This window comes from Dipodomys spectabilis, unplaced genomic scaffold (assembly GCF_019054845.1).
Source record: "Dipodomys spectabilis isolate Male_0828 unplaced genomic scaffold, ASM1905484v1 ptg000069l, whole genome shotgun sequence".
NCBI lineage: Eukaryota > Metazoa > Chordata > Mammalia > Rodentia > Heteromyidae > Dipodomys > Dipodomys spectabilis.
This window is the reverse complement of record NW_024870746.1, coordinates 10,665,920-10,693,255: the sequence shown is the minus strand read 5'-3', so window position 1 is coordinate 10,693,255 and position 27,336 is coordinate 10,665,920. Positions and strand designations below refer to the sequence as shown.

The 27,336-nt window shown below is 41.2% G+C and overlaps 1 protein-coding gene and 2 non-coding genes across 7 annotated transcripts; 1 reads left to right on the top strand and 2 right to left on the bottom strand.

Moving 5' to 3' along the window:
* Nucleotides 1-306: 306 nt before the first annotated feature.
* Trnan-guu lies at nt 307-380 on the bottom strand. Its single transcript has one exon. It is a non-coding gene; the product is annotated as a tRNA-Asn (tRNA).
* A 3,012-nt stretch (nt 381-3,392) lies between these two features.
* On the bottom strand, nt 3,393-3,463 carry Trnag-ccc. Its single transcript has one exon. It is a non-coding gene; the product is annotated as a tRNA-Gly (tRNA).
* Nucleotides 3,464-17,343: 13,880 nt separating this feature from the next.
* Nucleotides 17,344-26,633, top strand: Fcgr1a (Fc fragment of IgG receptor Ia). 5 transcript variants are annotated; one of them, XM_042682309.1, is made up of 7 exons: nt 17,344-17,500; nt 18,193-18,213; nt 19,250-19,495; nt 22,201-22,212; nt 23,643-23,894; nt 25,147-25,431; nt 26,200-26,633. In XM_042682309.1, exons 1-7 carry the CDS (start codon nt 17,359-17,361, stop codon nt 26,415-26,417), a joined length of 1,176 nt encoding a protein of 391 aa, XP_042538243.1. In that variant the 5' UTR covers nt 17,344-17,358; the 3' UTR covers nt 26,418-26,633. The 5 variants fall into 5 exon arrangements, with proteins under 5 accessions (XP_042538243.1, XP_042538244.1, XP_042538242.1 ...); XM_042682310.1 differs by having other exon boundaries at nt 19,247-19,495; nt 25,147-25,421; nt 26,199-26,633; XM_042682308.1 differs by having other exon boundaries at nt 19,247-19,495.
* The last annotated feature ends 703 nt before the right edge of the window (nt 26,634-27,336 follow it).

Here is a 27,336-nt window from a genome sequence, read left to right as displayed (position 1 = left end):
GGAATCGAAGGAAAGCGTTCTACCACTGAGCCACCTTCCCAGCCCCCAACCGAGCAATTTCTAAAACCAAGTACACCCTGCAGAGAAAAGACCATTAACATATTTACATTGCCCTGAGGCCACCTGAGCTCATGCTGCCAGAGGACAAGCTCAGATAAACCTAACTTGCCTTTCAAGGACTTTTCTCCCTAGCAGATTTTCTGGGAGAAAGAGAATCCAACTAAGATCACACTGGTCGGCAAGTGAAAGATTTGCCCTACCGGCCACACTTGGAATGTTTTAAAATTGGCCAAGTTGTAAAAGTCCCGTCCCTGGGTGGGCTCGAACCACCAACCTTTCGGTTAACAGCCGAACGCGCTAACCGATTGCGCCACAGAGACACGGCAGTAGATCGTCTCTCATTCGAATGAGGAGTGAGCTCTCACTGGGCTCCGGCCAGCTTCACTTGCCAACACCTGAGTGAGGTCCGAAGCTTCTTAAAGGCCTCAGCGCTGACTGCGAGGAATCAAGTCGTTTTGATTTGAAATCAGATTATTTAGGGGCTGCAGAGAGAAACCAAAGGGGCTCCACTGCCTTGGCTGCTCAGAAGGTGCTGGTTCCTTCTCCCCCCCCCCCCCTCAACCCCCCACCACCATGGGTGGATCCTCAGTTTGTACTTATTGCATTAATAGAATTGACAGACTAAATATACAAATGGGCAATGGCCAAACCATGCATAGAAAGAGAATTCTGGTCTGAAGCCTGCTGCCTCTTGCTCAGGAAAACCAACCACTTAGACCATAAACCACTCAGGTCTGTTGCCAGACTTGTAGGAAGTCAATTGATAGCTAATAAAAATTCAGGAAGCTAAGTGACTTCTGTAACAAATGGCTTCAGGAGGCCAGACTTAGTATCAACTGCCAGCTTGCCCAGTTATTGTCCCAATTAGTGATTAGACCATAGGAAGGAAGGAAGGAAGGAAGGAAGGAAGGAAGGAAGGAAGGAAGGAAGGAAGGAAGGAAGGAAGGAGAGGGGAAGGGAAGGGGAGAGGGAAGGGAAGGTGATTCCCCCCCCCCTTTTATTCCATAATAAGAGTGTTCATAACGACAAATATACTAAATGTGATTTTTAAAAATGTTAGCCTAGTCTTGTTCACTGGTTTTTGTGGAAGCCAAAGGCTATTTTGTTTTTGCTTCATTTTGGGTTTTTGTTTCCTTTTGTTTTGTTTTTGGGTGGGGGAGATGGATTTTTTTTTTTTTTTTAAACTGGCCTCACTATTTAGCTAAGGCTGATCTGGAACTATCTTCCCTTGTGGCTGTGATGTTGGCAGAAGTAAATCAGCACCAGTGATAAAGGCAACAGTTCTGAAGAACTAAGACTGGTTGGAGCCAGAGGAGAATTTTGGAAAATAGAATGGCTGTTTATATAATGTAATATTTATTTTATTTGATTAACACCTTTTGACAAGGGCATTAAGGGAAGGAAACTTTTTTAATGGGGCATAAAATTTCTCTATAAATTCTTGTTCCTTTGAGGGAAATAATGAATTTCATAATATAATACATTGTAATGCAAATAATATCTCACAGCTTATGTCATTTGCAAGTATTCACAAGTATATTTGTGAATAGGAAAAATGTTTTAAAAACTAAGACATTATGTAATGTATTGTAATTTTTATTTAAGAGATTTTCCAACAGAGATTTCCAACAGTTATAGCAAAGCACAGTATTGTTGGCTGAGATTTAAAAGAAAAAAAATCATTATACATAGAAAGTTCAAATGTCCAGGGCTGGGAAGGTGGCTCAGTGGTAGAGCACTTGCCTTGCATGCATGAGGCTCTGGGTTTGATTCCTCAGCACCACATAAGCAAAAAGAAAAAAAGCTGGAAGTGGCACTGTGGCTCAAGTGGTAGAGTGCTAGCCTTGAGCTGAAGAGCTGAGGGACAGCACCCAGGCCCAGAGTTCAGGCCCCATGACCAGACCCCAAAAAAAAAAAAAGTTCAAATGTCCAAAGAAAAGTCTTTTTTCCCCTATTAGCATATAGTAGTTGTGTAAGTGTGTGAGTGTATATGCACACCTGTATGTATGTGCAGCTTTACTAGGGCTTAAACTCAGAGCCCCGGCATTGTCTCTTAGCTTTTTGTCCTCAGGGCTGGTGTTCTACTACTTGAGACACAATTTTACCAGGTTAATTAGAATAAGTCTCACAGACTTTCCTACCTGGACTGGCCTCAAACCTGTGATCCTCAGATCTCAGCCTCCTGAGGAAGCTAGTCTAATAGGCATGAGCCACCTGTGCAGGGTCAGCAAACATTAGTTTTACAAAGGTGACTTTTTTGTTGTCACATTTTCACACATGAGCACAAAGTCTCCCAATTAACCTCCCCCCTCTCTCTTTATTCCCTTTGTTTAAGCAATTTCAACAGTTTTCATCGTTCTATTTTCCTACTCCTAACAAGACACTTTGATCATCCTCATTCATTCTCCCCCCCCCACCCCCACCTCGGATACTCACCCTCAAACAGCTTATTTTACAGAAAGAAAAAAAGAATCTTTGAAAGCAAATACATATTACCAAGAGACATTAAGTGTCACTGGTTTGAAATGTGTTTTTAAAAAGGAAATCTTACACGGATGCTGTTCTTAGATAAAAAAAAAAAAAAAAGAATGTTGAAATAAATGAATCACCTTTCTAGCATGACATACCTGTATTGCTCTGAAATTAAAACCTTTTCCAGGCGATCCCTAAGGTGCCAAGAAATTTAAAAAAAAAGAAAGCCTTGCTGACCGTTCCCCAGTTCTGGAGTTTGTCTTCTCTCGTTAGGAATATAATTTTCAAGCCGACACCTGTTGACACACATTGCCCGTAACACGGACCCGACCCGTTCTTGGAACAGAAAGTGGGCTGGCGAATCAGGCGAAGGTCTTGCTGGCTGCAGATGCGGTTCCCGGTAGCTGGGATTCAGACTCGGGGTCCTCTCCACTCCCCAAGCTCTTCAATCTGGCTCCTTCCCGAGGGACCCCGACACCTCCGGGTCCTTCTAGTGTCCCCGCCCCACCCCCTCTCAGGCTGCGGTTCCCGTCCTTTCTAAACGCTCTGCAGACAGGCATGGCCCAGGGCTCAGGCTAAGGTCCAGCAAGCGAACCAGCAGTCTTAGGCTCTGCGGGGTTCCAGGGATCCGCAGAATCAAGTAATATGGTTCTAGGTACCAATAGCCCAAATTATGGCCATTCACTGTAGACATCTCCTAACCAGTTGTTCAAGCACTGCAGGACTTGGAATGAAACGTATTCGTGTATGTTTGATCATGCAGCCATTCCCCAAAATGTCTCAGTGCAGTAGTTACCCATACAACACAGTTTTTACAAAGTAGAAGTATAAGGACACACAGAGAATTGAAAAACTAATTCTGCATTGGCCGGGAATCGAACCCGGGTCTCCCGCGTGGGAGGCGAGAATTCTGCCACTGAACCACCAATGCCCTCTGCTGACTAGCTGTCGAAAAAAGATCTGGAATAACTGAAAACGTACCCAAAAGGGAAAAAGGTTTTCATTGGATTGGGTTAGTTTGCGTTTATTTGGTGTAGTTTTTATAGTGTAAGCTAAAAACTGACAAAGACATCAAAACAAAATGCTGTTCAAGTCCCACGACCGCCAAAAACAAAACAAAACAAAATAAAAAACAAACAGAAAAAACCCACAAATGCTTTCTGATAAGGTTCATGTAATAGACAAAATACCCGATTTGTCTGATCCACACTTTCAGTTCAGAAAAGCCATTTTTTCAGGCTTCATAACAGTTTCTTTTAGAGGAAAAAAATATATATAGGAAAATCACCAGGTCCCTTGAGTAATGATCCTAAATCTTGAATTTTGAACCTCAAACAGCTGCCTTAGTGGTTCTGAGGGGGTCACCTAACCTGTGGGCTCGAGAAGAAAAATTCTAATCCAGGAAAGAAAGAAGGAAGTAGATGAAAAATTTAAATTCGAGGAAGAAGGAAACTTAGGGTCAGGACCAAGACAGAGATAATAAACAAATTTTGGTTGATGATGTTAGTTCATGTGTAGCTGGATGTGTTGTGTTCAGTTAAAACAAACGAACAAAAAACCCAAAAAACAAAACAAAAAAATACCCCCACTTTATCTAAAAAATAACAGAGCATAAAAGGACTGGAGATGTGGCCCAAGCAGTAGAGTTCCTGCCTAGCAAGCATGAAGCCCTGAGTTGTACTTTCAGTTCTGAAATAGACAGAGCTCCAGATTTTCTCTCCTTTGGAACAGTTCTTGTTCTGAGGTCCCAAACCTCCTCTCTTCACATGCAATTGATTTGAGTCCTTGTGAAGCATGTATCCTATGTCCATAATGAACACATGACTGTTTAATTGATGACTTCTTGTCATAATAGCTATTGAAAAGTTATGTCGTTTTTTGGATGACTCCTTTGGTTTCCCAAAAAAAAGTAAATAAAAGAAATACGCTAAAAGAAATTATATTTTGAGCCTGATGCCAGTGGCTCATACTTGTACTCCTATCTATTCAAGAGACAGGTCTGAAGAGACCCCAGGTTAAGGCCAGTCAGGACAGAAGAGTTCATTAGACTTTACCCCAGAATTAACTACCACTATCAGGGGAGGTGGGCTAGGTGGTAGGGAGATAGTCTCACATAGTAGAAGGTCTTGAGTACAAATCTTCATAGCACTGGAAGAAAAGGCACACTTTAAATTTCTTGGCTTCAGAAAGAGGCAACCTACACTCTGCAAACCCTTTTCTTTTTGGGGGGCAGAGGGGCTTTGGTATTGGTTTGAACTCAGGTTCTTGCACCCTCAATTGCCTTTCTTTTCAAGCTTGGAGCTCCACCTCCAGCTTTTTGCTGGTTGGTTAATTGGGAGCTAAGAGGAGCCATGAATAGTAAGACTTTTATGCCCTGGCTGACTTCAAAATGAGATCCTCAGACCTCAGCCTCTTCTTGAGTAGCTAAGATTACGGGTGTAAGCCACCTGGAACACACATTTTTCTCCTTTTTTTTTTTTTTTTTGGTTAAACTTGCTTCTTCTTGTTAAATCAAGGCTGGGGATGGTTAAGGGACTTGAGGTTTCCTGTTTATCTTCTCTTTCCTAATAGCAAATCATCCTAGCAATGATTTTTCACCCCAACAATGACGGTTGTTTCTCTCCTCTCCTCCCTTCCTCCCCCCTCCCCTCCCTCCTCCCCCCTCTCCTCTCCTCCGTTTGAAATTTCAGAGGCAGCCTCGAGACAACCCCTCACAGCTACCAGCATGGGCCCTAGGCTTCCTCTCTTCAGAGACTCTTCTCTGAGTCTCCGTGGCATAGTGCTTCCCTTGAGCTCTAGAGACAACAACAATTTCCTCCTCAGATGTCAGACTTCAGCTATGTGGGATTCATCACCCAAATAATCAAGTTCTCTTAACCTAGGCCTCATACTACTTTTGTTCCTCAACCCTAAACGGACCATTTCTTCCTACAATTCTTAGGTTAGTTACCTCGTGCCCTTTCCTTTTCTGACCCGTGATGCCTATTTAATTCCTTGTATAATTTTCTCTCTGGTATACTGATGGGCATCTGCTTTGTTCTTGTAAAGCTATGTTGTTCCCATGGCCACTGACCACCCTCCCCTGAGGCCCCCTCCTGGTTCTCAGGAAAACCTCACCCCTGACCTTATCTGGAAGTGCAGGACTGCCAGCAGCATCAGTATTCCCCCACCATAAACCAGAAGCAGGACTGTTTGCACCATCAATTCCCAACAGAACAGATCCGATCATCAACTCCCAACGAGAGAGGACAAAGAAATTCCAAAGGGTCACACTCTAGAATGTATAAAAACCTAAGCCTCCCACATTCCCTGCTCTTCGTTTCTCTGACCCTGCTCAGTGTTACGTGGAGTCAGTCCCTCTGCAGCCATGACTAAAGCCTGTCCTGGTCTACTGAGGTCTCTGCCTTCTGTCTCTCCTCTCGTCCACTTGCTCTTTCCTAACACTCATGACTCAGTTTCCTAATTTATATCTCCCCTCCTTCATATTTCTTTTTTGAATGACACAGTACTACACACCAATTTACCTAGAATGATTGCTTCTAGTCAATCTGTGAAACAACTATTTTTTTCTTTTGTTTTTAATCGTGAAAATACTGTACAGAAGGGTTACAATTACATGGGCAAAAAATGAGTACATTTCTTATCAAGCATTGTAGCCTCCTCCTTTGTTTCCCCTTCCCATCCCATCCTTCCCCCACCCCATCACCCAACCCTCCTCCCCCCTTCACCAAAGTTGTAAAGTTTGTTTTCGACATATGACTTGTACATCTCATTGATGCAATGGGTCCACCTGTATCCCTATGTAAACGATTTGTTTTGTCCCTTCCCCTCCACAAATTATAACAACATCAAATACAGTGAAAGCAGGGGTTATACTGTGGGGGAGGGACATACAAAGAAAAAAGAAATAATCTTATAAATGTGTTAGAAATGTGAAACAACTTTTAATTGCAAATCATTGTGACTTAGAAGAGCCATGAACAGTAACATTTGTAGACACATACCCAGTGAGGGGAATTGTAGGGTTGCACCATGTATAACTCTCAAATCTGCTGGGCATATTTATCGTTGCAATATTTTATAAAGCCTTCCTGTGTTTAGCTTTTATGTAGAGAAAGTCTTAAGAATTAAATACATTTAGATCTGTGGTAGGCACTGAATCTTCCCACATGGTCGACAACTAACCCTTCTCTTTCTGCTCTGGCAGATAATAAATCTTCATAGGTACAAATTGAACTCATTTCTCTCATTTTTATTGATTGATTATAGAAATTTAGTTTATTTAATCTATATGTGTTCTATTAGATATCTTGGATTAATTTTTCCCATTAAAATTTAAATAATGAAAACATCTAACCATGTATTTCCATTTAGTGGTAATGTTTTCAAATACAAAATCATTAAGTGAATATTTGTGTATAAAACACATGATTCCAGAAACTTCCAAGAGGGATTAATAAGCCTCCGATTTCTGATTTTGAATATGACTAAAAGAAGAGAAAATGCTAACCACTTGTGGATTTGTTTATATATTCATTATCAAGCATGTATTGATGATTTTATACATCAAAATACAAATGAAGCAGGAGCAGTGATTTCTTTCCCCCGGAAAATGCTTATGCTTAGAGAATCAAAACATATTATGTATATGACATATATATATATATAATAAACAGACTTTTAAAAAGGATGCCTGGTAGGATAGTCTACGCTCCATACAAGTAAGAGCAGTAACACAGAAAAGGAGCAATTGGAATAGGCTGCAAAAATCAAGAGGTTTTCTGAACAAGATCTTGAAGAAATATGAAAATAATCAAAAGAATTGCACAAGGAAACAAAATCATATGAGTAGATTACCCAACATTACTTCATTCTCATTCTCATCTTCTCCCCCTTAATTTCCCCATTTCTCTTAAGCTACAGAGGTGAGTTTTTGGGGGTTTTTGTTTTTGTTTTAATGTTGAGGTTTTATATAACTATTGGGAAATGGGGAGGAAGAGAATGGTTTCTCTTTCAGTTAGAATTCATCCCAGTAGGGATCCTTCATAATTTAAAGGAAATAGTGCATTTGACTAGAAAATAGGCACTCAGTCACTAAAATGTAAGCCCAGAACTTAGAAGGCTACAGCAGGAAGATTGTGAAGTTCAATACCAGCCTAGGAAAGGAGGCCCTGACTAAAATGCCATAAACAAACTGAGCAGTGGAATGGGTTATAAATACAGTTGTAATTTAGGAATCACTTCAATGGTTAGCATTTAGTTACTTAGGCTGCTGCTAATGGAAAGGGATTCATTCAAGCCTTTGATACAGTTGTAGGCACCAACAATAGACACAGTTTATTTGACACAGTCTGCTATAATCAGTTATTATTTTACATTAATTTTGTAGCATCTTCATGGAGTCAAGAGAGGAGAAGCCAGAGGACTCAATCTATAATGGTTTGAGCAGAAAAGCCAGCCAATCTGGAAACTTCGGCCTATAGAAATTGCAGATGTCAGGACAATCTGAGAAACACAAATCTGCCTGAAAGGTTGGGTCAGAAGACTACAAAAGAATGACAGGAAGTTTTTAAGGAAAAATGTCATAGATTCTTTTTTTTCTTTTTTTTTTTGGGTCCGGTCGTGGGGCCTGAACTCTGGGCCTGGGCGCTGTCCCTCAGCTCTTCAGCTCAAGGCTAGTGCTCTACCACTTGAGCCACAGTGCCACTTCCAGCTTTTTTCTTTTTGCTTATGTGGTGCTGAGGAATCGAACCCAGGGCCTCAAGGGCCTCATGCATGCAAGGCAAGCACTCTACCACTGAGCCATCTTCCCAGCCCCTGTTACAGATTCTTACCCAAAGAGTCAAAACCTAAGGAGCAGGGTTATTCATGACTGTTTCTTATATACATTAAAAGCATTCTTCTAATTGAAAAAAAAAAGAATGACAGGAAGGATAGGACACCAAATCACAACCTTATGGGTAACAGAAAAAAAACCCACTAATCAGAAAGCCATCCTCAAGGACTCCAAATGTCCCTATTTAAGGCCAATCTCCTAACAAGGAAGGTAGGCAAGATGGTAGAAATGGGTTGAAGTGTTGAAGTCTTTCTTGTCTTTCCTGTGGCATGTATGTCTATGTCATGTCCTTTCTATCACCTTTACTTATTAGCACATCCTCCATGAATCTTTCTCTTGCCAGGCACAAGGACTGAGGTCATTCAGCTGCCCTAAACTTTCTGGTAACATATTTAGTGCATTGGCTGGAAAGTTAGGGATTAAGCATGTCTTTTTCTGACTTGGGCTCATCAAATGGTTAGGGTAATACTAACTCTAGCTCAAACAGGGTCTTTACTGAGTTCTACCTTAATATCTTAAATAATAGTTAAGAGAAATGTCATCTCCCATTTCTTTTGAATACAAAAAGCCTGTATTTACCCTCTGAAAATTCAGAAGATATACAACACGTACTAGTTTACTACTAAGTGCTAGCCACTTAGATAGAAATGTGGTTAGTTTTTTATTTTTATTTTTTCCACATCCCTACTCCAAAGATTAATTTTCTCCCAAGAAGACCCAGCTTTGATTCAATTTCATCCTTATTCTCTTCCACATAATATAGTTGCTAATTGCTTGTGAGAAAGATTGAGAGACGCACACTTGGGGTTGGTTATGATTTTGTCAAGGCTTTAATCATTGTATCTCTGTGCACAAAGCTAGACTTGGAACTACTTTATGTCTTATTTACTCTGTGTGCATATATATGTGTGTGTTTGTACCACTTACTTTTTGACCAAGAGGTTAGTCACTTAGTTCCTTTTAGCTTTATCTCATGTGCAAAATTGACATAATAGTAACATATTCTTTTTTTTTTTTTTGTCGGTCATGGGGCTTGAACTCTGGGCCAGGCACGGTCCCTCAGCTCTTCAGCTCAAGGCGAGAGCTCTACCAATTGAGCCACACTGCCACTTCCAGCTTTTTCTGCTTATGTGGTGCTGAGGAATGGAACCCAGGGTCTCATGCATTAAGGAAAGCACTCTATCACTGAGCCACCTTCCCAGCCCCAATAGTAACATATTCTTAACAAAGTAAAGTGTTTAAATTTTCCAGCTTTGTTTGGATGAATGAATTGACTTTCAGTTCTGATTCTTTGTCTTTCCAGTGAATTTTATTTTCACTTCCTACTTAGAATCAGCTTACTGGCTTCAGAGGAAGAGAAACCAAACTTCGTGACAAGGAACGAGTCAGACTATGTGTGCCAAACTTACTCTTACACTGGATAGAACCCTAAAATTAAAGTCAGTGTACAAAAATTTGTAAGGACTAGGACTTTCTTCGGCCCTTCCCTCAAGTACAATATTTTCATAAAATTATCTATGCACAATAGAGTCTTGCTGAGTCCATCAAGCCACACGTACCCCACCTTTAGGGCTGTAGGTTCAGAGCTTTTTATAGTTTGAGAAAACCTGATGTGACTCCATGAAACAATGATGGTCATACAGTAAAGGTTACTCATTGCCTAGCTTGTGTGCTTGAGAGATGATAGATAGCTGATAGATAGATAGATTGATTGATTCTTAGGTACAAATCAAGTTCATGCTTAAAATATATATAACAAAACATAATGAAATGCGAATTTTAAGAGTTTTCTCCATAGAAAAAAATCTATAAATCATAATAAATTTTAAAAGAAAAACATATTATCATCTAAATTTAAAGAGAAAATGAACCCAATAAAATTTAACATTCATTTAGGAAAATTCAGTTAGGAGCCCTAGAAGATGTAAGCATTTTCCTGAAAAAAAAAAAATCTATCTAAAAGCTTATATGAGAATAGCCACATAAGGATTAGAAAGATAAAATAAAGCTAAATATGTGCAGATAATATGAATGTCTATAAAGAAACACAAAAGAATCTGTAAATAATATGATAAAGTATTACATTGTAGTAAAATACCTGTATGTAAAAAATAAGTTCTTATTAACTTAAATGCATTTTCATTATGTCATTAATAAGGATTTAGAGAATGCAAACTATAAGTTGCCATGAATTAACAAAGACATGTATATATGTATAAATATTATATATATCACTTTATTATATTTCATAGAAGAATAGTTTTTTGTTTGTTCATTAAGGGTTTTGTTTTGCTTTTTACAAATTGAAGGTTTATGGCAACCCTGCAACAGTAAATCTCTGGTGATATTTTTCTAGTATCCTCATTTTATGTTGCTGTCACATTTTGGTATTTCTTGCAGTATTTGATACTTCTTCATTATAGCTGTTGCAGCGACCAGCCAGTCATCTATGATCTTTGATCTTTGATGTTACTACTGTCATTGTTTTGGGATCCGTGAGCTGCACACACAGAGGATGTTGTATGTATTCTGACTGCTCTGTTAGCTGGCTATTTCCTCATCTCTATCCCTCTCTCCAGTGAAAGGAAGATTCACAGGTGTCTGGCTTTAACTCAAAAGCTGGAAATGAGTAAGCTTACTGAAGAACGCTTGTTGGGGGGCTAGACAGGCTTAAATGTAGGCCACCTGCAGCAGTTAGCCAAGCTATAAGTATAAAGGAAAAGTTCTTGAAGGAAATTTAAAGTTCTACTCCAGTAGCCACAGAAATGGTGAAAAGTAGAGGTGTGGCTCAAGGGTAGAACACCAGCCTTAGGCAGAAAAAGCCAAACAGAAACTTCAAGGCCCTGAGTTCAAGTCCCAGTACACTCTCTCTCACTCTCTCTCTGAAAATTCAGAAGATATACAACACGTACTAGTTTACTACTAAGTGCTAGCCACAGCAAAGATAGAAATATGGTTAGTTTTTTATTTTTATTTTTTCCACATCCCTACTCCAAAGATTAATTTTCTCCCAAGAAGACCCAGCTTTGATTCAATTTCGTCCTTATTCTCTTCCACATAATATAGTTGTTAATTGCTTGTGAGAAAGATTGAGAGACGCACACTTGGGGTTGGTTAGCTATAATTATGATTTTGTCAAGGCTTTAATCATTGTATCTCTGATCACAAAGCTAGACTTGGAACTAGTTTATGTCTTATTTCTCTCTCTCTCTCTCTCTCTCTCTCTCTCTCTCTCTCACACACACACACACACACACACACACACACACACACACACACACACACACACACACACACGATGAGAAAGCAAAACAACCCTGTTGCTGGTGTAGAGTATTTTAGTGGTCTGGAGAGAATATCAAATGAGCAATGTTTCCTTAAACCAAAGTTTAATCCAGAGCCAGGCCCACTTACTTCAGTTTTATGAGAACTGTGAGAGGTGAGAGAGCTGTAGAAGCAAAGTTTGCAGCCAGCAGAGGTTGGTTTAATGGGAAAAAAGCCGCCACAATCACTTGAAAGAGCAAAAGGAAGTAGCAAACCCTGATACAAAATTTACAGCTGATTATTGTTCAGTGTCAATTATCATAGAGATAACAGTAGAACAGATAAGCAACAGATTCCCAACAGAGGTAAACAGATTTACCCACGAGCCTGCAGGTGCTTTGATAGTAAGAGGGAAATCAATGCCTATCTTCAAAGTCCACCCAAGGCTTCAAAGGACAGGCTATCTGCTCTTAGAGGCTAATGTAGCTGGTGGCTATAAATTGAAGCCAATGTTCATGTACAATTCTGAAAACCCTACTAAGTCTACTCTGCCTGAACTCACAAAGGCACCAATAAGGCCTGCATAACACATCTGTTTATAATGTGATATGCAAATATCACATTATGCAAGGTGATATGCAAATATTGTAATCTGTTGAGATCGGCTCTGAAACAAAGATGTCTTTCAAAATATTTCATCTTCTTGTCAATGTACCTGGTCACTCAAGAGCTTAGCTGGGGATGTGCAATGATATTAATTTTGTCTTCAGGCTTACTAACACAGTAGCCCTTCTGTAGTCCATGGGCCAAGGAATAGTTTTGACTTTCCAGTCTTATTATTTAAGAAATGTATTTCTTAAATGTATTTCTAAAAGTATGTAACTACTCTGTTTAGAGATTACGCTAATGAATCTGAACAAAGTAAAACTTTCCAGAAAAAGATTCATTATTCTAAATACCATTAATAATACTGGTGCTCTATGGGAGGAAGGCAAAAATTTCAGCATGTATGGGAATTTAGAAAAAGGTAATTCTAACCCTTATGAATGTTTTTGAGAGGTTCAAGTCTTTAGCGCAAGGAACTGCAAAAACAAGAGTGCTAGAATTAAAAGTAGAACCTGAAGATAAGATTGGTGGGTAGTTGTGGGTACATACTGAGGCTTGAACTCAGGGCCTAGGCCTGGGCTGCTGTTACTGAGATTTTGCACTCAAATTTCACCTCCACTTCTGGCTTTTCCTGGTCAATTTGAGATAGGAGTTTTTAAGGTTTGTCAGCCTGAGCTGGCTCTGAGCTGTAATCCTCAGATTGTAGTCTCTTGAGTAGCTAGGATTATAAGCATGAGCCTCTCGTACCCTGCTTTTTCTTGGTTTTAACAATAATATCTTCTGGCCACTTTTCATTTTTAACACCATTTGTAGGAGCAGTATTTTTTTTTTAATATACTCTTTGAGGAACAATTTGAGGTTGGCTAAACTGTTCATGACTGCAGCTGATGACAATTTTGGTTGTGCCACTGAAATATCTGGTCACCTTGTAGTACAAATGAAACCTTGCTTATATCTTGTTTTTTTGATACAAGATTGGCTTAAATATTCTCCAAAATATTGGAGAATATGTAAATAGATGTAAATAGATACTTAGGGAGATATGGAACAACTTCTACCACATCCTGAGAATCATTTTCCTGCCATGGGTCACCACCACTAAAAACCGCATCTTATGTAGAGATTCCATAAATTTGAACTCACAGTTCACAGTTTCAATTTAGTTTTCAGGAGGTTGTCTTTGAAGGGTTTAGTTATATTTGCCACATTAATAGTGGTGTAGGACTGCCTGGTAATGTCAGAAGAGATAATGGGTAACACTGAGATGTCTTGCGATGTGTTCTTGGCCACCCATTCACAGACATCAAGCTGACAAGTTCTTATTGCTTGTGTGTGAGTTATGGAAACTGTAAGGTATATTAAGTAGGTAGGTTTCATTAGGTAGCCGATGAAGAGAAAACCACACGCTATTCAGGCAGGAAAAGAAGTTTATTTACCAAACTGCTGCCCCTGCCATGCCTGGTGGAGAGGCATGACCGAAAGAGAAAACCCACCCCCAGGCCAGGACTTATGTAGGCTAGGGAAAGGTAGAGGTGAGGCCTGGTGGGGGAAAGGTGTGGCCACACAGGATCTGGATGTGACCTCAGGACCGGGACCCATGTTTGGTCAGATGGAAGGCCAGGGGGGGCCCAGGATGTAACCTAGCGGGAGGGGGGAGGAGAAGGGTGTGACCACTTCCAGGTGTGCCAGTTACCTAGGTAACACAGATACTGGTTGGAAACTTAGCCAAGAGGTGGGGAGGTGTCTGCACTGGGTCTGCATGGCAGCCTTTTGATAATTATGAAAAAGGGTGAAGATTCTCTCTGGCTACTTCCTGCTGGCAAGGGGCATCGAATTAGGGTAAAAGGCAAGGTAGAGATGTGGTCCTCTCCCAGAGAAGGCAGCAGCAGCTCCTTGGTAGTAGTTCTTGAATGAAGTCTGGAAGAAGTCTCTTGAGGCAGGAGAGGCGGGGCAAATAAATGCCAGAGAGCAAACAAATGGCAAGAGGAAAGGTTTGGGGAAGAAAATTAAAAATTGGATGACTTGGCTAGAATGGCTAGTTCTTATCTCCTGCATTCCAGGCTGCCCTGGAGTTGGTAGAAATGTCCCTAGCTACTTCTGGCATCTGGCGACTAAGTAGGGGAGAGCGTCAGGTAACAAAGGCAAGAATGTAAATTCCTGTCCAGTTAGAAGGTAGACAGGTATGGACATTAGATGGGCAGGCTTCTTACTTCTATTAACCTTCGGGCTCTGGTTATTTTTGAAATGGCAGGCACAAAGTGGCTGATGTGACATCATCTCCTCTTATTCCTCTCTCCATGGTCCCTTGTTCCCTAGACTGGCTGAGTCTAGGTGCTTGTTGCTGGGATGGCTCGTCCCCGTTGGAATTCAAGGAGGTTTGAACTCAAGGCCTGGGCACTGTCCCTGAGCACCTCTGCTTGAGGCTAGCACTCTACCACTTGAGTCACAGTACCACTTTCAGTGTTTGGCTGGTTAATTAGAGATAAGAGTCTCGTGAGCCATGCTTCAAGCCTGGCTCTTTGCCGGTTAGTTGGGAGGTGGAGTCTCAGGGACTTTTCCTTCCGGGCTGGTTTTGAACTGTAATCTTTGCCACAAAATCCTTTATGATTTCCAATTAAAGCACAGGGAAATCAAACAGAAATAAGTAGCACTTATCTGATCCTTATTAAGGAGCAGATATTCTGCAATGACAAAGCTCAGTAGATGCGATGAGAGTTTTAGCACAGATATAGTATTGCTTTCTGGTGACCCCAAGGGTGCTTAAGTTAACCAAAGTTCACAAGAGGTTCTCCTGGCCTACACTTGTTTCAGTTTCACTAACATAACAACATAGCCAGCCTTTTCCAGGTCAGGCTGGGTAAGATTACAAACCTAATATTACACAAAGAAAGTCACACAAGAGTCTTAGTTTTTACAAATCCAAAGCAATCTTTCACCAGGAATCAGCGGCATGTGATAGAGTCAGGCACGAGTCCAGTCTACTTTTACCATGGTGGAAGTAGTCAGGATGGTCTAGTCAGGAGTGAGACTGTCTTCCAGATTGGAAGAGATGGACTGGATCTGGACTATGTATAGACTGGCTGGCACTGAACTACGAATTCAAACTGAACAAAATTCAGGAATCTCAGACCATTTAAGCCAAGTAACTTGATTACAATGCCAGATAAGTTTACACAGACACAGACATACACACATAGGCGTGTGTACATACATATACACACACTACACACTGTGCACATTAAGTTTTACAGCACGCAAAAATGAATAATGGCCATAGACTCTTGGAATTCCAGCAGTAAGATGACATTATTTTGCCCAATATTTTAGAACCGCATGGTCAGTGCTAGAATAGGCAACACCAAACAAAAAAGGCAAAAGTCAAACCCCAGTTTTTTTTGACAACAATGTTTACTCATCTTTGCTAACAAAGCACATCAGATGATCCGGTTTCAGTTTCCAGGGCCTGTGAAAAGAGGTAGCAACTTGTTAGCAAAGCACATTAGAATAAATGGGTAGAGGAGTAGAAAGCTTGGTGGAAGGGTAAGGGTCAGAGGAAGCCAAACCCTTAACCCACCATGTGGCCAAGATGGCGAACCCAAGATAGCGAATTTCTGAAAAAGTCATGATGGTAACTTTGGGATCATGGTTTTGCTCATTTCCTGCATCAGAGTCGCAGCCACCATCTTTTTCCTGTGCTTCCTGTGTCACCTCCCAGGAGCCTTTTCATCCTCTCCCTAACTGTTCTTCCCATTTCTTCTTTTTAGCTGCATCCTGGTAATGCTGACCAATCTGTGGGCAGGCCATCTCCTGACACCCTGCCTTCATAATCAGCTGATTCTGTGAAACCTTCTGCAGTATAGACTTTGTCTTCATCATATGAATATGAATTTGTTTCTATGACAGTATTTTTAACTTGCAACCTTATTATGTTTTGGGTTCACCTGGGGTCATCGACCATTATTCTCTCCCAGTGTTTCCCCCAGCACCTACCTACTTCTCTGCATTAACTCATTCAACTCTTAGATTTCATTGAGCTCTTCAATTATTCTTTTGAATTCTTTAGGCTTTTATCCACTTTGCATCTTTTGAATCTTCACTATGGATTATGCATTTTATCAGGTGACATACTAATTCGTTGATTTGGTTGTTGCTATTTGTTTTTTTTGTTGTTGTTGTTGTTCTTTGTATTGATACTTGTGTATCCACAGTAGCGTCTTTGGTTGTGATTTGTGAGTTTTGGTACTACACATATGGTATTGGAGACAGGATCCAATGTCTCTGGCAAGTGTTGTAAGAATGAGGACAATGGTATTTCAGGCAGATGTAGAATGGGCAGCAGCATAAATAGGATATATTCCTCTGTACTTCCTGCCACTATGGTAGTGGAGCCTCCCCATCTGGAGTAGGGATCTCCACAGGCCCTGTTGATAGTAACTGTGTAACTGAAATAGATGTTCATGATGATTTTTACCAAAAATGGAAGATTGATCCTTCCTATATCCCCCTATCTAGAGGTGCAGAGGCTGGCTTGCATTGGAAGTATTTCCCTCATACACAGCCCAGAGGCAGGTGAGTCTTCTGCATTCTGATGACTAAACATTAGCCAACTCTTGCATTCAGTATAAAAGTGGAACATTCCCAGGTTCCCATGGCTCATGTCTATAATCCTAGCTACTTAGAAGGCTGAGATGTGAGGATCCCAATTCAAAGCCAGCCAGAGAAGGAAAATTTCTAAGACTCTTTTAACTCCAATTGATCACCAGAAAGCTGGAAGTGGAGCTGTGGCTCAAGTGGTAAGTATGCTAGCTTTGAGCCAAAAAACTCAGGGACAGCACTCAAGCCCTTAGTTCAAGGCCCAGGACTGGCATCCACATACCAATAAATAAATTTTTAAAAAGTGGAATTTTGCCATAGTCCTGCCCTGCCAAACAAAAATGGTAGAAGAATATAATCAGAATAGAATGCCATGAAAAGTTTAGCCCTTCCCTTGGATTCAGAAAGTTCTTAATCCCCAAACTAAAGGGTTGGCCACATATGTAGCGTTATGACAACAGAGAAAGCATGCTTTGAGAATTAGGGATGTATTTTCCAGAAAAGGAACATGGTGAAAATGGTCAGAAATGGCAATTTCCTTCCCCTTTTCTAATTTTGGCTCTGAGAGCCCCCAGCAGAAACTCTTCAATGTCTTGTCCATGACAGATGCCATTGTTCCTATCAGAGTGGACAGAACAATGTGGCTCCTGATGGTTCTGCTCCTGTGCGGTAAGTTGGCTTCAGAGCGGGTGACTACAGGGGCGTAGGTTCCGACTATGAGAGTCAAGGTTATTCGTCTCTTTTAAATATGGTAGGCTAGAATTCACGAGTATGGAGACAACTCTATTGTATCTGTGATCTGATGGCTTACTGGGGCTGATTTAATAAAAAGATGGAAAAGGGTCCCTGAAGTAGCACTAAGTCTGGAAGCTTCCTACCAAAATAAAGGCTCAATACCAGGCACTGGTGGCTCATAGCCGTAACCTGAGCTTCTCAAGAGGCTGAGATCTGAGGTTCACAATTCAAAGCCAGTCTGGGCAGAAAAGTGCATGAGATTTTTTTTTTTAATCTCCAATTAACCACCAAAAAGCCAGAAGTGGAACTGTGGCTCAAGTTGTAGGGCACTAACCTTGAGCCAAAAAAAAAAAAAAAAAAACAACCCTCAAGGACAGCATCAGGCCCTATGTTCAAGCTGTGATAGCAGCACATAATTAATTAACCAATTGATTAAAATAATAAAGCCTCAGCAATAATAACCATCAGGTCTGTTGGTATTTGATTTTGAGAGAAATAAAAAACCAAAACAACACAGACTCTTAGGAGATCTAAGCCATCACTTCAATCCACATTAATTCTATCTTCCCAGCGACCCTTTCCTTGACATCTCCCATTAGCTGACTTTGTTCTCTGGTGTCTTACAGCTCCAGTCTATGGACAAGTGGGTAAGTGACTTCTAACCCAACTTCTCCTCTTATGCTGCATTCCTACTTCCCAAAGAAGGGTCTCATTAACCTAAAGATGCAAGTGTAGGGAGAAGACAGACAGGAGATAGATTTATATGTAAAACCTCCCATATCTTAAGTGGGATTTTACTAAGATAAAATATTGATAGTGGGCTTGAACTCAGGGCTTGAGCTCCCAATTGAATCGTTTTGCTCAAGGCTCACACTCTACCACTTGAGTCACAGCTCCACTTCTAGCCTTTTGCTGGTTTATTGGAGCTCAGACCTTTCTGCCCAGGCTAGCTTTGAATGAGATCCTCAAATCTCAGCCTCTGGAGTAGCGAGGATTATATATAGGTATGAGCTACCAGCACCTATCTGTAAAACTTTGGTATTAAAACTTTCCTCCTAAAGATTCTAAATGAGCTTTGGCTACTGAACCAAATGGCTTAGTATATATAAAAGAGAGCAGGCAAAGGCTAGAATCACAGACACACAGAAGCCGCTTGGTCAAGTTTTCTAGCATGCTCCAAATCAGTCCCCTTTACAAGAAAGCTAAGTCAGTGTGCTCTCCTCAGTCAGAGAGAGCCAGGCAGGTTTTGAAGGTTTGAAAGGGCGGCATTAAAGCCTCCATTTCCAGTGCTGAGGCCAATAAAGTTCACAATTTACCCACAGACTCAGTCTAGCACAGCAGCAACCACAGACACGGACTTCAGTCTGTTTGCCCTCATTGAAAGTCCTGCTTTGGACAGATGGGTTTTTCCTAAATCCCCAAGGCTCAGGTTATAACGTAAGGGCCTGGATAGAACTCTCTACAGCAGGGTCTGGGCACAAAGAAAGGCTGCCTGCCTGCCACAGCCTGATCTCAAACTAGTCTAAGGATGCAGTTTATCCTGTGCTAGCCACAAGTCCTTCCAGGCACATACAGCCCATCCTTTGACTCTACTTGGGTTGTTTGACTCTACTTGGGTTGTTTTTTTGTTTTGTTTTGTTTTGCCTTTGTACGTGTTTGTGTTTTTGTTTTACCCCCAAGCAGACCCCATAAGGGCAGTGATCACCTTGCGGCCTCCATGGGTCAGTGTGTTCCAAGAAGAAAGTGTTACCTTAAACTGTGAAGGGCCTGGGAACAGCTCCACCCAGTGGTTTCTTAATGGCACAGCCATTCAGACCTCGAGTCCCAAATACAGCATCACTGAGGCCAGGCCCAATGACAGTGGAGAATATAGGTGTCAGACGTCTCTCTCAAGACTAAGTGACCCTGTGCAGTTAGAAGTTCACAAAGGTAAGTATGGCATAGAGCAGAAAGGCTGAAGTCACAGAGCCTTCCTCCATGTGGATGCTATCTGTGTGTGTGTGTGTGTGTGTGTGTGTGTGTGTGTGTGTGTGTGTGTGTGTGTATGTTAGATGTCTGATCATGGAATTCCTAGGTCTCAAAGTATGTATATATTCAATTTTAGCAAATATTGCTGATCAGGTTTTCAAAGTAGTTTGAACCAATTTATACTTCCATAGAATATGAGAGTTTGGGATCTTCCCCATCTTAGTAGTATTTTCTACATTTTTTTGATTTTGTCATTTTAGTAGCTGATGGTCTTAATTTGTATTTTCATGGTGGTTTAACAGTATTGACCAATTTTCATATGTTAATGAACTACTTGGATATCCTGTCAATATCTAGGTCATTTTTACCATTTTTTTTTCTGGACGTGGGGCCTGAACTCTGGGCCTGGGTGCTGTCCCTCAGCTCTTCAGCTCAAGGCTAGCACTCTACCACTTGAGCCACAGCGCCACTTCCGGCTTTTTTCTTTTTGCTTATGTGGTGTTGAGGAATCGAACCCAGGGCCTCATGCATGCAAGGCAAGCACTCTGCCACTGAGCCACCTTCCCAGCCAATTTTTAGCATTTTTTAAAATGTGTCTCTTGTTTTCTAATTAGCTTATGGGAACTCTTTATTTATTTTGGATATAGGTTCTTTGTCAAGTGTTGCAAATATCTTCTAACACTGGGTTGTTTTTCACAACCATATTTCTTTTTTTTTTTTCAGTCATGAGTCTTGAACTCGGCCTGGGCGCTAAGCTCTTCAGCTCAAGGCTAGTGTTCTACCACTTGAGCCACAGCGCCACTTCCGAATTTTTCTGCTTATGTGGTTCTGAGGAATTGAACCCAGGGCCTCATGCGAGGCAAGCACTCTACCACGGAGCCACCTTCCCAACACACGACGATATTTCTTTCAGTGAAAGAAATGACTTAATTTGATTATAGTACAATACACCAAGGTTTTTGGTTAGTGTTCTTTACAGCCTATTTAAAAATTATATTGTCATAATTACTCAACAGAAGAATTCGTCACAGATACATTGGCATTCCAAATTGTGGATGATAAGACCAAGAAAATATACTTGGTTAATGTAGGAATTGTTAGTGTTACAATTATGATGCTTAGAATGAATGTCCTCTTCCTACTCCAATGTCATGAAGATGTAGAAATGGTTTTGAATAGTAAATTAGCAAGATATATATGCAAAATTTTCATCCCATACATTTTTATATAAAATACTCATCATTCAAGGCTTTGTTTTGGGGGGGGAGGAATGTGTGTGTGTGTGTGTGTGTGTGTGTGTGTGTGTGTTTGCGCACGTGTGCATGAGCACTAGGAATCGGGGCCTGGAAGCTGTTCCTTTTTTTTTTTTTTTTTTCCTGTTTTATCCAGTTCCCTTAGTTTTTTCACTCAAAGCATTCTACCAATTGAGCCACACCTCCACTTCTGGTTTATTACTGATTTATTAGAGATAAGTCTTATCGATTTTTCTACCCAGGAGAGTTTTGAACTGTGATCCTCAGATCCTACGGAACTAGGATTACTAGGATTATAGGTGTAAGCCACCAACACTTGACTAAGATTTTTTTTTAATTCCATCATAGTTTTATTGCATCATCATTATCATCATCATCATCATCATCATTATTGCCAGTCCTAGGGCTTAAACTCTGGGCCTGAACTTCATTTGCTCAAGGCTTGAACCCTACCACTTGAGCCACAGGACTACTTACAGTTTTTTCTGAGTAGTATATTGGAGATAAGTCTCACAGACTTTCTTGCCTGGGCTGGCTTCAAACTTCAATCCCAAGATCTCAGCCTTCTGAGTAACTAGGATTACAGCCATGAGACACAAGTACCTGGCTTCTTTTTTCTTTCTTTCTTTCTTCTTTTTGGTCAGTCATGGTGCCTGAACTCTGGGCTTGGGCACTGTCCCTCAGCTCTTCAGCTCAAGGCAAGCGCTCTACTGCTTGAGCCACAGCACCACTTCCAGTTTTCTAGTGGTTTATTGGAGGTAAGAATCTCACGGACTTTCCTGCCCAGGCTGGCTTTGAACCGTGATCCTCTCAGCCTCCTCTGTAGCTAGGATTACAGGCATGAGCCACTGGCACTCGGCTTCTTTCTTTTCTTTCTTTCTTTTCTTTCTTTCTTTTTTTCTTTCTTTTCCTTTCTTTCTTTCTTTCTTTCTTGCCATTTATGGGGCTTCAACTCAGGGTGCCTGGACACTGTTTATGAGCTTCTTTGGATCAAGGCTAGCGCTCTACCACTTGAACCACAGCACTACTTCAGGCTTTTTTTTTTTTTTTCTGTTTATGTGGTACTGAGGAATCAAACCTGGGGCTTCATGCATGATAGGCAAGCACTCTACCACTGAGCCACATTTCCAGCCCTCCTTTTCCTTTTTGTTGTTGTTGCTCATGAAAAAAATCGAAAAGCCTTTGGGAAGTAGCTTCTTGTGACTGATTTTTGTGGGATATGATGGTCACCTCTAATTTTAAATATGATACCAATTCTCAGCATTTGTTGAAAATTGTTTTGTGGTTAGACTAACATATGATCAGATTTTATAACCATACATATATGTTTGGAAAGTATCTAAATTTTCTCTTTCAGAGCATGCCTCAAGATTGATTAACCATGGCATTTAATTTTGTGTGTGTTTTTGACAGTGTCTGATGGAGGTATCTTAAAATCTCCCACTATGTTTTGGATCTATAACACAAAGATGCCTGTGTATATGCACGGACAGTGTCGTCCTGGAGCACTTCTTGGTTGGGGACAGGAATAGAGACAAGAAGAGTCTTGGGTGTAATAGAGTCACTATGGCAGTACCCAAGACTACAAAAATAATGCTGCATACAGCACTGGAACACCTGCCTTCTAATCTTAGATAAGTTCTGAAGGGTGAAATCCCTTACCATCTTCTTCACATCCCCTCCCCCCAAACTTTCATCTTGATTTAGATAATCCAACAGTCCCCGTCCCTGACGAAGGAAAAAGTAAAGGCCACATCTGGGGTGATGTCCAGGGATTTACAAAGAAAGGCAGGCCCATTTGACTTGGAGATTATGTTTTCCTGTGCTATCCCTGACTTGCCCATGTATGAATATTTCTATCAATTTGGCAGGGTATACATGTCTACACGTTTGCCATTCTGTATCTCTAGCTTAGGGTGTGTGCTCCTATTAACAATTTGTTTCAGAAGTTATACCAAATTATTGTCAATTACAAACTTAGCTACAAACTTAAAGCTACAGGCACTTATGCCCCAGTTTCCAGGGGTCAGATGCAGCTGTGCAGCTTAGCTGGCTGCGGGGATTGCTGACGGGGTTGTTGCGTTCCTTTTTCCCCTTCTTCCAAGCTCATAAGGTTATTAGTAGAGTGCAGTTCCTTGCGGTGATAGGACTGATGATCCTGCTCTCCTGCTCGCTGTCAGCGGTCACCTAATGGTCTCTGCCATGTAGACTCATCAGCTCTTTCACATACGGCAGCTTACTGCTTCAAGGTCAGCTGGGAGAGCTCATCCAGTCTGCTATGGAAGAGTCTTCCATAATAAAACAAACACAAGAGTGGCCTTTGTCATATCCTGTAGGTCAGAAGCGAATCACAGACCCTAGCTACACTGAAAGGGCTTTTACAAGTATGAGACTCATTGTGGCCATCTTAGAATTTTGTCTATGACATAGAATGAACTGTGTTTGTCCCACCCAATTGCTGAGATCTGGAAAAAGAAGACAAGGGGTCATAGACATAACTACAGGTCAACATTTTTTTTTCTTTCTACCAAAACTAGATATTAGATTGGGGGTGGTGGTGGAGGGAGGATGGGATGGGAAGGGGAAACAAAGGAGGAGGCTACAATGCTTGATAAGAAATGTACTTATTATCTTGCTCATGTAATTGTAACCCTTCTGTACAGTATTTTCACAATTAAAAATTATTTCAAAAAAGAAAACACTAGATATTAGAGGCATGGAAACAAGGCCTCAGATAAAGGAGCATTTTGAATGTGGAATGCTGCCAGAAGAAAAGATAAAATGCTCAGGGCCAAGCTTCGGTTTCCTCCTTCTTCCTCAAAGCTAAGTAAACATTTCAAGTCCATCCTTTCCAGACTGGCTGCTGCTCCAGCCCACTGGCAGAGTCTTGACTGAAGGGCAGCCTCTGACCTTGAGATGCCACGGCTGGAAGGACAAGCGGGTGTACAATGTGCTTTTCTACCAGAATGGCAAAACCTTTAAGTTTTCTCCTCGAGCTTCTGAACTCACAATTCTGAAAACCAATGTGAGCCACAGCGGCAACTATCATTGCTCTGGCAAGGGAAGACAGCGCTTCAAATCAGCTGGAACGTCTATCACTGTAAACGGTATTGTGTCTCAATAGTTAAGAGAGCCATCATCATCTTAAGGACCAGAAAAGGCATTCAAAATATCTCAAGCCCTCAAATGTATGAGTGAAGCAGCTGAGATCCAGGGAAGCAAACTGCCTCACTAAAGGCCCCACGATGACTATTAGGCTTGGATGACTATTAGGGTAGGATGACTATTAGGGTAGGACCAGAGGTCACTGGGGTCAATGGACTCCAGTCCACTGCCCTCCCCACTATACCAAATGGCATGCCCATAGTTGTAGAAGCTGTTGCCAAAAATCAGAGTTAGCTGAGTGCTGGTAGTTCATTCTTGTGATTCTAGCTACTTAGGGGGCTGAGACCTGAAGATTGTGGCTTGAAGCCAACCCAGGCAAGAAAGTCAGTGAGACTCTTATCTCCAGTAAATGAGCATTAAAAAAGAACCAGTAGTAGAGCTATGGTTCAAGTGGTAGAGCGCTAGCCTTGAACAAAAGAAGCTCGGGGATAGCACCTAGGTCCTGAGTTCAAACCTCAGGACTGGCACCCAAAAAAATCAGAGCATTATCTCTAATAATAATATTTATTTCATCAGTTTTATTTTACTGACAAAGATCAGAAACTCACTCAGTGTAGTCAGGAGAGTGATTAGGAAATAATCCAATCAGATTTCATTAAAGTTCCATAAAAATAGAAAGTAGATAACCACTAAGAACTGGTTCTGCATTCTTTCCATTTCCATTTCTCTCTCAGGGACAATGTGGTCTCACTGGCCTTCTAAGCATTTAAAACTAAGCAGTGTCCTGTGTTCCAGTGTGAACATGACTCTGGTTTGATGCTTTCATGCTTTTCCTCTTAGTATGCACAATTCCAACTTTTTCCTTTAAAAAAAAAAAGTGTTTTCCTGTGGGAAAGAAATTATTGTCCTGGATTTTCTCTTGAATCAGGGACACAAGTAATGAGTCACTGAACTGGCAAGTGTGTAAGGGAGTGTGTATTCTGGTAGTGGTATGACTATAGCATGAATAGCATGGCCCTTCAGGGAAGTGTGCACAGGTCAAGGTCTTCTTCTCAACAAGCTGCAAGCAAGATGGCAACCATAGTTCTGTCTATTTGAAAATCCCAAGAGTACCTCTCTATTGCCAGTGGGAACAAATATACCAAATATATTCACTTAGGGCAGGTTTCCTAAGTGGGAAGAGGGTATGGCTGCTGTGGAAAGACAGCTGACACTGAAGCAGGCAGTTCTAACATTTCTCAACTATCTCTTTAGAACTATTTCCAGCTCCAGTGCTCACAGCATCCTTGTCATCCCCCCTCCTAGAGGGGCATCTGGTCAACCTGAGCTGTGAAACGCAGTTGCTCCTACCAAGGCCTGGGCAGCAGCTTTATTTCTCCTTCTACCTGGGCAACAAGACCCTGCAGGATAGGAACACATCCTCTGAGTACCAGATACTGACTGCTAGAAGAGAAGATTCTGGGTTCTACTGGTGTGAGGCTGCCACAGAAGATGGAAGTATCATTAAGCGCAGCCCTGAGCTGGAGCTTCAAGTGCTTGGTGAGTGAAAATGACGGAGAGAGACTGGCTCAGGAGAAGGGGGTCTCGCTTGGGGCTGGGCTGGGGTCGAGGGTTTCAGGATTTCAGGGCCTAGCTAGGAAGAGGAAATCTCTCTAGGAAAAAGCCCTGGATTTAGAAATGCACTGTTCTCACTAGCTTCATCAAACTTCTCTCATCGTTGACCCTTTTTAAAAAAATTTCATCTCATCCTTCTTTTTTCTTCTTATTCATCTTCTATTCTCACTCCTCCCAATCTTACCTCCCTTCTCTCCTCCCCTTTTCCCTCTCTCTTACAGTCTCATCAACAATATGTTGAGTTCCTCCTGCTGACTGCCATGGGTCTGGAACTATAAAGACACCATGGTGTAGCTTTTAATCCACCGGGCACAAATGGCGGACTTAGGAGAGTGACTTTAAGAACTGCACATAATTTCCTGCCCATGTGTTGATATCTAATTGTGAGCTCCTTCTGGGGGAAAAACTGTTTAGGAAAATAAATTTAATCTTCAAGATCATTTAAGCGTTCAATAGCATACAGACAGCAGTATCTCTGACACTAAGGACTAAGTCCGCTGACAGGACCCTAGCAGTTAAATCTCTTCCAGGAAGAGTTCACTATGTATCCCAGCTGGTGCTCCCAATAGTTCCATTTGTGTGCTGAACTTCCCAGTATTTCTTCCAGGAAGAGGCACACTAGGCCTCCCTCAAAACATAATTTACCTCTAAATAGTATCTCTTCTATTTGTCTTTTTTTTTTTCCTGTTTCAGGACTCCAGTCACCAATTCCTGTCTGGTTTCACATCCTTTTCTATCCGTCACTGGGAATCATGTTTTTGGTGGACACTGTTCTCTGCGTGAAAACACAGAAAGAACTGCAAAGAAAGAAAGAATGGGATTTAGACGTCTTTCTGGCTTTTGATGACGGAAAGAAAGTAACTTCTTACCTCCAAGAGGATCGACGATCAGAAGAGGAGGTGAAATGCTAAGAAAAAGGGAAAAACCATAGCCCAAGAAGCCCAGAGAATAGCAGTCCTAGCTCAGTGGGTAGCCACAGATCTGGCCAGCCCCTACCCCTTCCTCTCTGTGGGCACTGTAGAATACATTCAGAAGTTGACTGATACTACAACTGTGGGTCCCATGGCATATAACTTCTTTTTTCCACATTCATATAATTTTTTATTACAGTATATTGCTACAATTCAGTTTTGTTGTTAATTACTGTCACCAATTCTTTACTGTGTATAATTTATTCATTAAACTTTGTTACACATATAGACATATAGGAAAAAAAGAGTATATATAGGGTTTAATACTGTCAGTTTCTGTCATTCACCAAGGGACCTTGAAATGCAGATAAGGGAAAATTACTGCATTTAATTATTCTGGTTTTGTAGGCAGGGAGACTGATACCAGGGAAAGTTAAGTTACTTGATTAAATGTGCACAGGTAGATGTGGGAGAGCCCTGGATTTCACATAGGCAGCTTGGTTCAGCGTTCACACTTGACAATTAAGAAGAGTCAGTCTTAATTTGCTCAGACTGCTATAACAAAATACTAGAAAACATGTGGCTGAGGAACACTTGACATATACTTCTCACAGTTCTAGAAGCTGTAAATGCCAAGAGCAGGGCAGCAGAAGACTGTGTCTAGTGAGTTGTTTCCTCATAGGTAGCACATTTTTATTTTGTGTTCCCATGGCAGAAAGGCCATCTTAGTTTCCTTAATACTGTGTGTGTGTGTGTGTGTGTGTGTGTGTGTGTGTGTGTGTGTGTGTGTGTGTGATATGTAGAGAGGAGTTACTGTTTCATGAGTCAGGTGATGAATACATTTCTTTTTGGATCATGTCACCCCTTCCCTCGCTCTCTCCAAGCTTCTCCCTTCCGCCCACAAGTTGTATAATTCATT